This window comes from Giraffa tippelskirchi, chromosome 9 (assembly GCF_054371585.1).
Source record: "Giraffa tippelskirchi isolate mGirTip1 chromosome 9, T2T-mGirTip1v1.2.pri, whole genome shotgun sequence".
Classification (NCBI taxonomy): Eukaryota; Metazoa; Chordata; class Mammalia; order Artiodactyla; family Giraffidae; genus Giraffa; species Giraffa tippelskirchi.
Genome location: NC_137283.1, coordinates 147336384 through 147347291, shown reverse-complemented (window position 1 = coordinate 147347291; position 10908 = coordinate 147336384). Strand labels below are relative to the sequence as shown.

General features: G+C 35.8%; 1 protein-coding gene across 8 annotated transcripts in view; it reads right to left on the bottom strand.

Annotated features, from left to right (window-relative positions):
- ADGB (androglobin) overlaps window positions 1–10908 on the bottom strand; it is a 176823-nt gene that overhangs the window by 37078 nt on the left and 128837 nt on the right. For all 8 annotated transcript variants that reach the window (XM_081529900.1, XM_081529904.1, XM_081529898.1 and 5 more), the window contains 2 exons: window positions 9030–9141; window positions 149–321 (listed from right to left, as the gene is read on the bottom strand). In XM_081529900.1, the coding sequence (XP_081386026.1) occupies window positions 149–321; window positions 9030–9141 (285 nt within the window). The remainder of the gene's footprint in view (window positions 1–148; window positions 322–9029; window positions 9142–10908) is intronic.

The window sequence follows — 10908 nt, the reverse complement described above, 5'->3', positions numbered from 1 at the left end:
CCAAGGAATGTATTTAAAGTATCCAGATGATTGCTGAACACAAGGAGATGGAATTTTTCAGATTTTTCCTCAAAAGATATGGTTAAATAGTGACCCAATGAGCCTAAAGCTATAAAGCGATTCTGATAAGAAAAAGCATCACACCCACCTGAGGCTCAAAGCGAGGTGCTTGTTTTTCTTTGGCTGTCTTTTCTTTCTCAGAAGACTTTTCTTTACCTTTTCTTGTTGCTTTGGAAGTTCCTGAAGATTTTTGTCCCTCACTAATAGTGTGGGAATCTGGACTTCCTAAGGTAATTAATTCCTCATGTTTCTCTCCATGTGCTAGCAGAAAAAAAGGAAACCAGTGAGTTATGATATAACATATCATATAGGAAAAAGGGAAGAAGTCAAAGGAAAATGGTTAGTACAGACTTTCGGATTTTTTTTTCTTTTTTTAAGCAAACAAGTAAACAAATGAACAGAATTTTTATAAAGACCTATGAGACTCACTTTTATATAATCGAGAGATAATTCACATACTATAAACTCCCCACTGAAATTATAAATCTGCAGTTTTGGCTTATTCATAAAGTTATGTAATGATCACTACTATCTAATTTATTCCTGATCTGGATGTTTCTAGGTCCTTTTCTTGCCTAATTGCCTTGACTAATATCTTCAGTACAATGCTGAATTGATTTATCTCTGTTTTAATATTTATTAATCCCTTCCCACTGCCTATTTTGGGTTTAATTTTTTCTTTCTTTTCCAGTTTTCTGGTTTTTTTTTTTAAGGTGGAAAGTTAAGTTATTGATTTTAGATCTTTGTTCATTTTAAATGCAAGCATTTATAGCTATAAATTTCCCTCTTAGTTCTGCTTTCATTGGGCTTCCCAGGTGGTACTAGCGGTAAAGAATCCGCCTGCTAATGCAGCAGACATAAGAGACATGGGTTCAATCCCTGGGTAGGGAAGATCCTCTGGAAGAGGGCATGGCAACTCACTCCAGTATTCTTGCCTGGAGAATTCCAGGGACAGAGGAGCCTGTTGGGCTATGGTCCACAGAGTCACAAAGAGTTGGACGCGACGGAAGTGACTTAGCATGCCTGCAGGCACTGCTTTCATGGCATCTGGTATGTTTTGCTATGTTGTTGTTTTTCATTCATCTCTAAGTACTTTTAAATTTCCATTATAGTGCACTTCATTTCTTCATGTGGATACAAGTTACTGCCTAGTATCCTTTGATTTCAGCCTGAACGACTTCGTCCGGTGTTTCTCATAGAGCAGATTTGTTGGTACCATTTTTTTCAGTTTTTGTTTTTCTGGAAATGAGGCTTTGAAAGAGATTCAGTTCCATTTTCCTGTACCAGAAACACAGACTGTTAGATTTCAAAGATACTGCTTTGCTGGAGACCAGGGGATGGGACTGAGATTAAGTAAAAACCCTATAAACCTTCCTGTCCTTAAAGAGATAGGGTCATTTTTCTGGAATAGAGCCTTTGATGATTTCCAGAATTCTAAAAGTTGATTCTGATAATCTCTGCTAGTTTTTCTTATTGTTTTTATGGAGGAATTAATTTTTGGAATCCTTTTTTTCTTTTTTTGGTATTTCCATTGATGTTCTCCTAGATTTCTTTTCTTCTTTTAAGCTTCGGAGTTATCTCTGCACGATGTTTGTCTGGAGCAGAGTCCTGAGAGAATGGAGAGTTCACATAGTCCGGTTTTCTCACAGTTGCCTGGAGACCTTGTCATAAGAGCATGAAATAGCAAAAAGTTCTGTGGAGGTAGGTGCGATTCCACTCCAAACAGCTCAGCTCTTGAATGTGATGAGTAGGCAAAGTAAAAAGCGGACTGATTTAACTTGTGGGCAGAAAAGTGAAAATAATAAGACTACAGAAAGAAAATAAGGTTACTTAAATGAGAGCGAGAGTGAGGCACAAGGGTAGAGAAATGATGACTCACAGCAACTTAGTCAAGAGACAAAGAAGAAAGGAAGACAAAGACTTTTATAGGAAGCCACACAATAAAATCATCTTTTATCAGAAACCCAGGAGAGACTGTAGAGACACTGCAAAGGACATACTTTCTCTCTGGTTTTTTGAGATCCTTGGTTAGCCAAAAACTTTGAGGGTGAAAAAGCACTACTTGCACAGAAATGGGAGCCCATGTATTTCAGCACTGCTTCCCTGCAGAGCTCCTCATGGTGCCTCTGGTACATACAGATGGTGCAGTACCAGCTCTCCACCTGTAGCCCGGGTATGAGAAAACTGGGCCTTGACCAGTCTCATTGGCTATAGCTACCACCTCGGTTTCCTACCCCAGTAAAATACAGGTCCCAGAGGTCTCAATGGCAGCAAAGTCAGGATTTAACTATATGTTAGAGATCTATCTGTGGCCAGTGTTACATAACAGGACCTCATAAAAGCTAGAGTAGAGGAAGTCATTCTTTTTACCTTGTGCTGCCAGACAACTCTGTTACCAGTAATGCTATGCTTATCGTAAAGCAGCAATTCACAATTGTAATGAATGTATGAATTACTCAGGGAGACTGAAAAATGTAGATCTTGAAGCCCAAACCTCAGAGAGTCAAACCCCTTCGAGTCTAATATTGTTGTTGTTGTTCACTTGCTCAGTTGTGTCCAACTCTTGCGACCCCATTGGACTACAGCACACTAGGCTTTCCTCTCCTTCACTGTCTTCTGGAGTTTTCTCAAACATATGCATTGAGTTGTTGATGCCATTCAACCTGCTCATCCTCTGTCACCCCTTTCTCCTCCTGCCCTCATCTTTCCCAGCATCAGGGTCTTCTCCAATGAGTCAGTTCTCTGCATCAGGTGGCCAAAGTATTGGAGCTTCAGCTTCAGCATCGGTCCTTCCAATGAATATTCAGGATTGACTGCCTTTAGGATTACCTGGTTTGATCTCCTTGCAGTCCAAGGGACTGTTTCTAACTGTTTCTAACTGTTGCTTCCTGACCTGCGTACAGATTTCTCAGGAGGCAGGTCAGGTGGTCTGGTATTACCATCTCTTGAAGAATTTTCCAGTTTGTTGTAATCTACACAGTCAAAGGCTTTGGCGTAGTCAACAAAGCAGAAATAGATATTTTTCTGGAACTCCCTTGCTTTTTCGATGATCCAATGGATGTTGGCAATTTGATTTCTGGTTCCTTTGCCTTTTCTAAATACAGCTTAAACATCTGGACGTTCACGGTTCACGCACTGTTGAAGCCTGACTTGGAGAATTTTGAGCAGTACTTTGCTAGCATGTGAGATGAGTGCAATTGTGCGGCAGTTTGAACATTCTTTGGCATTGCCTTTCTTTGGGATTGGAATGAAAACTGACCTTTTCCAGTCCTGTGGCCACTGCTGAGTTTTCCAGATTTGCTGGCATATTGACTGCACCATTTTGACAGCATTATCTTTTAGGATTTGATTATTCCAACTGGAATTCCATCACCTCCAATAGCTTTGTTCATAGTGATGCTTCCTAAAGCTCATTTGACTTCACGTTCCAGGATGTCTGGCTCTAGGTGAGTGATCACACCATCGTGGTTATCTGGGTCATGAAGATGTTTTTTTTCATAGTTTTTCTGTGTATTCTTGCCACCTCTTCTTAATATCTTCTGCTTCTATTAGGTCCATACTATTTCTGTCCTTTATGTACCCATCATTGCATGAAATATTCCCTTGGTATCTCTAATTTTCTTGAAGAGATCTCTAGTCTTTCCCATTCTATTGTTTTCCATATCTTTGCATTGATTGCTGAGGAAGGCTTTCTTATCTCTCCTTGTTATTCTTTGGAAGTCTGCATTCAAATGGGTATATCTTTTCTTTTCTCCTTTGCCTTTCATGTCTTTTCTTTTCTCAACTATTTGTAAGGCCTCATCAGACAACCATTTTGCCTTTTTGCATTTCTTTTTCTTTGGGAAATGGTCTTGATCACCGCCTTCTGTACAATGTCACGAATCTCCATTCCTAGTTCTTCAGGCACTCTATCAGATCTAATCCCTTGAATCTATTTGTCACTTTCAGTGTATAATCGCAAGGGATTTGACTTAGGTCTTACCTGAATGGTCTGGTGGTTTTCCCTACTTTCTTCAGTTTAAGTCTGAATTTGGCAATAAGGAGCTCATGATCTGAGCCACAGTCAGCTCCCGGTCTGCTGACTGTATAGAGTTTCTCCGTCTTTGGCTGCAGAGAATATAATCAGTCTGATTTCAGTATTGACCATCTGGTGATGTCCATGTGTAGAGTCTTCTCTTGTGTTGTTGGAAGAGGGTGTTTGCTATGACCTGTGTGTTCTCTTGGCAAAATTCTGTTACATCTCTTATATAACATGTTTTTATGTCTCTTTTACTGGCAGGAGAGTTCTTTACCACTAGTGCCATCTCAGAAGCCCTGACACCATGCCCACAGACATTAAATAATCAATAAAGAACATGTGAAATCAGATTATATGAGGAGAGAGGTGGGAGGGGGGTTCTGGAAGTGGAACACACGTACACCCATGGTGGATTCATGTCAATGTATGGCAAAACAAATACAATATTGTAAAGTTAAAAAATAGATAAATAAACTAATTTAAAATAAAAAAATAAATAAAGGATTTTTTAAGATTAAAAAAAGATTATATCTATTAATAGTATCATACACTCTACATTTTTAAGATGTTAAGAAATGTCAGATGAAATGGAATCTCAAGCTGCCCCATCAGGTACTTCTGGGGCAGTCTTTTCCTACCACTCATAGTTCTTAATGAGTCATACACTTAGGCATATTTGATTCCACTCAAATTAGCATATTCTACAGAGGAGGGCATGGCAACCCACACCAGCATTCTTGTCTGGAGAATCCCCATGGACAGAGGAGCCTGGTGGGCTATTGTCCATCGGGTCACAAAATCTGAAATGACTGAGTGACTAAGCACAGTACATATTCAAGTTGACATACACGAGCATTATATAACTGTGTATATTTATATATTCATATATATATGTATGGTATTTCTATTTATATTTACCAAGTTTGATTGTAATTGTATTGGTGTCTGTGTGCTACATATATATATAGATCTATAGCATTTGGTTTCTTCAAAGACTCTGAACTGAAAATATACCATGCATATAGGTTTTTGTTTATATTTACCATGTGTGATTGTAATTGTATTGATGTGTGCATGTGCTATATACATATATGAATATATAAATATATAGTATCTACAACCTTTGGTTTCTTCAAAGACACTGAACTGGATACAAAATGCATGTATTGTGCCTGAGAAAAGCAACAATGATATTTATTTGAATTCAGGAAATTATTTTATATTTCTGCTAATAAAATTAGCACTGGGACTTGCAATCAAATACTTTTGAGAATGATAAAGCTTATGCTTAATGCAAATAGTTTAGAACTTCAAATATGTCGGCCAGGAACATAAACAAAGGGCTTCCCAGGTGACTCAGTGGTAAAGAATCTGCCTGCCAGTGTAGGCCATGTGTGTTTCATCCATGGGTCAGGAAGCTCCCCTGGAGGAGGAAATGTCAACCCACTCCAGTATTCTTGCCTGAGAAATCCCATGGACAGAGGAGCCTGATGGGCTATGGTCCATAGGGTCAGACATGACTTAGTGATTAAACAGCAACAACAAACATAAAGACTTTAAAATAACAAGATGGCGAATTATTATACATATAAAGGCAGATAGTATCACCAAATATTACCTGCTCAGGATTCTCCATTTTCTATTTTCTTAACTGAAAGTGAGCAATTTTTACTAAAACGTAAAGTATTGAAATATACTAAAGGTGGCACTGTTGCTTCATGTTAACCAGAGGCCAGACTTTTAAAAGTTTTATAATAGTTTCAGGCTTTACATTTTATCATGAGTTGTAACAAAGTAAATTTTTGAAAAAAATTAAATTAATATATTTTATTTCTCATATAAATTAGATATTGAGTTTAAATCAGTTAATGGGGCAGTATTTCCATTTAATTTACATATAATTTTAAATTGGGTCACCAACTTATTAATGAAAGAAATGCTTGACCAATTTATATTTGATATATTTATAATTGAAAAGTAAGCTAAGTTAATAATTTCAAGACAATGATTACTCAATTACTCAAAAATATATCTCACTCTTAAGGTTATAGTTTGTAGGCTATGGATTGTAAATATAATTGACAAATGGAAGTGGACACATTGGCATTTTTTAATTTAAACATATTGGCTACCAAAAAAAGCACATTTATAAGCATGAAATTACAGAATGATTATTCTGAATTCAAAAGCTATGTAACTTTCAAAGAGATTGTCCAACAAATTTTTTCAAATAAAGAATTTTCCAAGCTCATTTTAAATACAATTCAATCCTGAATTTCTTTGCTACTTTCAGCAAAGGTGACACAAGGTGTCATTTAATTTTAGCAGGTGTCATTTAATTTTAAGTGTCATTTAATTCATACTTAAAATTGTCAAATGTGATGTCAAAAAAAGAAGACATGCAATTATTCCTAAAGACATTTTCTAGTTGGTACACACAATAATGATAAAAACATTTTTTGAAGTGCTGCTGGGTTCTAGTAACTTTATATATATTGTCTTGGATCTTCATAACAACTCTGAAACAAAGGAGTTATTATATAACACAGAAGTTATTATAATTTTACAGGTGATAAATAACCCAGTTTCCACTACATGTACAGTAGCTTAGCCACTTTACTGTAATTCTCCATTTAATGTTAACTTCCTTTAAAAAACTTAATTCATACTATTAACTTGTACCATAACCAAGATCTACATTTTACATTATTCTGGTTCTTAAATTATACTACTGTGTTCAGATACTGAAAATCCACCTGTGCTGGATTTTGAACTTAAGAAACTTACACGTTGTACATTACATCCCTGGGGGTTATTTATCTTATAACTGGAAGTTTGTGTCTTTTGACCACATTTACTTATTTTATATATCCCCCAGCTTCCTCTTTGGCAACCACCAATCTGTTCAACGTTTCTATCAGTTCTCTTATTTCAGATTCTGCATATAGCATTTGGCTTGCTCTGACTTTTTTCCACTTATCATAATATCCTCAAGCTTCATTCATGTTGTTGCAAAGGGCAGGTTTTCTTTATTTTCATGGTTGACTGATATTCCATTATACACACACACACACACACACATATATAGATATATATATATGTCTTTACCCATTCATCCATCAATGGGCAATTAGGTTGTTTGCATGTTTTGGCTATTGTAAATAATATTGCAATGAACATGGAGGTACAGATATCTCTTGACGATAATGATTTCATTTCCTTAGAACATATAACCAAAAGTGGAATTGCTAGATCTTATGGCAGTACTATTTATAATTTTTTGAGAAATCTTCATCCTCCATCTGTAGTGGGCGCACGAATATACATTTCCATTAACAGTGTATAACGGTTCCACTTTCTTCATATTCTCTCCAATACCCGCCATCTCTTAACTTTTTGGTAATAGCCATTCTAATAAAATATCTCATTGTGGTTTTGAATCATGTTCCCCAATGATTGGCGATGTTCACCATCTTTTCATGCGTCTGTTGGCCATCTGTATGTGTTCTTGGGAAAAATGTTATTCAGATCCTTTGTTCATTTTTTAATTGAATTGTTTCTTTTTTGATACTGAGTTACACGATTTCTTTATATGTGTTTTATGTTTATATCAGTTCAGTCGCTCAGTCATGCCCAACTCTTTGAGACCCCATGAACTGCAGCATGCCAGGCCTCCCTGTCCATCACCAACTCCCGGAGTCCACCCAAACCCATGTCCGTCAAGTTGGTGATGCCATCCAACCATCTCATCCTCTGTCATCCCCTTCTCCTTCTGCCCCCAATCTTTCCCAGCATCAGGGTCTTTTCCAATGAGTCAATTCTTCGCATTAGGTGGCCAAAGTATTGGAGTTTCAGCTTCAACATCAGCCCTTCCAATGAATAACCAGGACTGGTCTCCTTTAGGATGGACTGGTTGGATCTCCTTGCAGTCCAAGGGACGCTCACTTTTCACTTTCATGCATTGGAGAAGGAAATGGCAACCCACTCCAGTGTTCTTGCCTGGAGAATCCCAGGGACGGGGTTGCCTGGTGGGCTGCCGTCTGTGGGGTCACACAGAGTCGGACACGACTGAAGAGACTTAGCAGCAGCAGCAGCAGCACTTTTACCAGCTTTTCGTATTGTATTATGCTCTTTTGTAGTGTGCAATTTTAGTTTTAAAATAATGTACATAGGTTAATTTTATGATTGGGTAATCTTGCTTGAAATTTGAAAAGAATATACATTGAAAATATTCATTCCTTTAGATTTAATTATTATACTTTGTAAGGGTGGCTCAGTGGTAAAGAATCTGCCTGCAATGCAGGAGATACAAGTTCTATCCCTGCACCGGGAAGATCACCAGGAATAGGAAATGGCAACCAACCCCACTATTCTTGCCTGGAAAACTCCATAGATCAAGGAGCCTGGCAGGCTGTAGTCCATGGGCTCGCAAAGAGTCAGACACAAGCATGCACACATGCAATATATGTTTAAGAGTAGAGGCTGTTTCAGATTTTCTTTAAAATCTAAAGCATCAATCTATTTTTTCCTGCTCAGAAATATTGAGAATAGTTTACATTTTGAAAAAATAAACCTGAATTCTCTTTCAGTGGAAGATTCTTCTTCTCTTAAATATTTTAAAAACATATCTTTAAAGTTATATTTTTTAATAACTTGGACAAAACTAATTTATAATTAGAAAAGTTTAGAGTACCTTTGTTAGATAATCATCAAGTAATTTTTACTAACTGGACAAAATTTGTTTAAACTTGACTGAACACTCATATATTTTTTGGTTTTCATAACCAAAAAGTGAAAATGTTGAAACACATAATCAGTTAATAGAACAGGAAATGCCACTGGATTAAAGCATAAATTGTAAGCAATAATGTTTTAGTAATTACATGACAAATTTACTGTTGAATATGTATAGATGATATAAAATGCAGGAACCGTATTTGGAGTGACGTACCTTTGTTATCATTTTTCTCTAAGTCTTTTAGTGCTTGAACAAACATCTGTTGATTTTCAGTGAGAGGCCAACTGTTATATAACACCAAACACTGTATAATATACTTGTATACCTGGAAAAATGCAATATTTAAGTATTAAACAATAAAACTAAACATAGTATATGCTTAATCATTTACTATTTTATGCACATAATAAATGCATTTTTTCTGGATCATACAATAATGATTTAATTAAATACTGTTAGATGTTCTCCAAAATTCTGTAATACCACAGTCTATAATATCCTCTCATCCCCACCAACACTATCATATATTCTAGTATTTATAATTTTTGCATTCATGTTTATAAGTTAAATTTATTTTACTTTTGTTACTCAGTTTTGGAATCTGAATTACATTAATCTCTTAAAAAAAGACTGGAAGGTTTATACTGTTTGTCTATTTTCTAGAATAATTTGCTCCTCAAAAGTCTGTTAGATCTGTCCTGTAAAGCCACTAGGCCTATGCTTTTTGGAAAGGTATGACTTTGATTATCATTTGTTTTATTATTCTTATTATTTCATATTTTCTACTTTTTGTGGAGCAGCTAGTCTCTTCTTCCTCCTACCCGAGGAATTTTAGAATTAAAACAATTTTTCTAAGTTTTAAATTAGCTAGTATGTGTGTGTGTGTGATCAGTTGCTCAGTTGTGTCCAATTCTGTGGCCCCATGGACTGTAGCCTGCCAGGCTCCCCTGTCCATGGAATTTTCTAGTCAAGAATACTGGAGTCAGTTGGCATTTCCTCCTAGAGGAGATCTCCTCAATCCAGGGACTGAACCTGTCTCTTGTGTCTTGCAATGGCAAGCAGATTCTTTACCACTAGCACCACCTGGGAAGCTCTAGCTAGTATAAAGTTGCATATAATATATAAAAAAAAATTAAACCTGTTGTTTGCATTTATACCTTCATCCTATTTTTTTTCTATATTTGATTCATTTATGTTTTCTTTCTTTTTTCTTACTTGATTGGTCTTTCAAAAAGCATGTCGTCTTTATTAATCTTAAAAAGCTTAGAGTTTAATTGTTGTAGATTTTGTTCCCTGTTTCTTAAATTTTTACTCATTTTATCAATATTTTGGTTTACAAATTTTGATTTGTAGTTTTCATTTTTATTGAGCCTTTGTATTTAATCCTTTTAAAGGATTTTTAAGCTTAAGAATTATTTAGTATATTTACTCTGTTTTCACATTTATGTGATTTTAAGCTGATAATTATTAATTTCTACATTATTAAATTATGTTCAGATAATAATTACACAATATAGTTTGGGTTTTTTTGAGGCTTCTTGTGTGTTCTATGAAAAAGTATATTTACTTTTTATGAGATGAAGTGTTCTATATAGATACCTAAAAGATTAAGCTTATATTTAATATTTCAAATCCTAATTATCAAATGTATTTTGTTTTTCAACTTAATTTACTCTTTTCTGAAAAGTATGTGTTAAAATATTCAAGTATTAATTGCTAATTGATTTTTCTATGTAATTCTGTGTGTGCTCAGTTGCTCAGTGTCCAGCTGTAGTTGTGTCCCATGGACTGTAGCCCGCCAGGCTCCTCTGTCCATGGAATTCTCCAGGCAAGGATACTGGAAACTTGCCATTTCTTTTTCCAGGGGATCTCCCTGACCTGGGGATCAAACTCAAGTATCTTACATTGGCAGGTGGATTCTTTACTGCTGAGCCACCAGAGAGGCTTGGTTTTGACATTTTGTTTTTATTTTTCAATTAGTTTATTTTCTTGATCTCCAATGGATAAATCATGTTTTTATTTGCTGCCTTAAATTATATACATTGTTCTTTATTTCTCCAATTTTAGGAAAAGAATTGTTATTATTTATGTT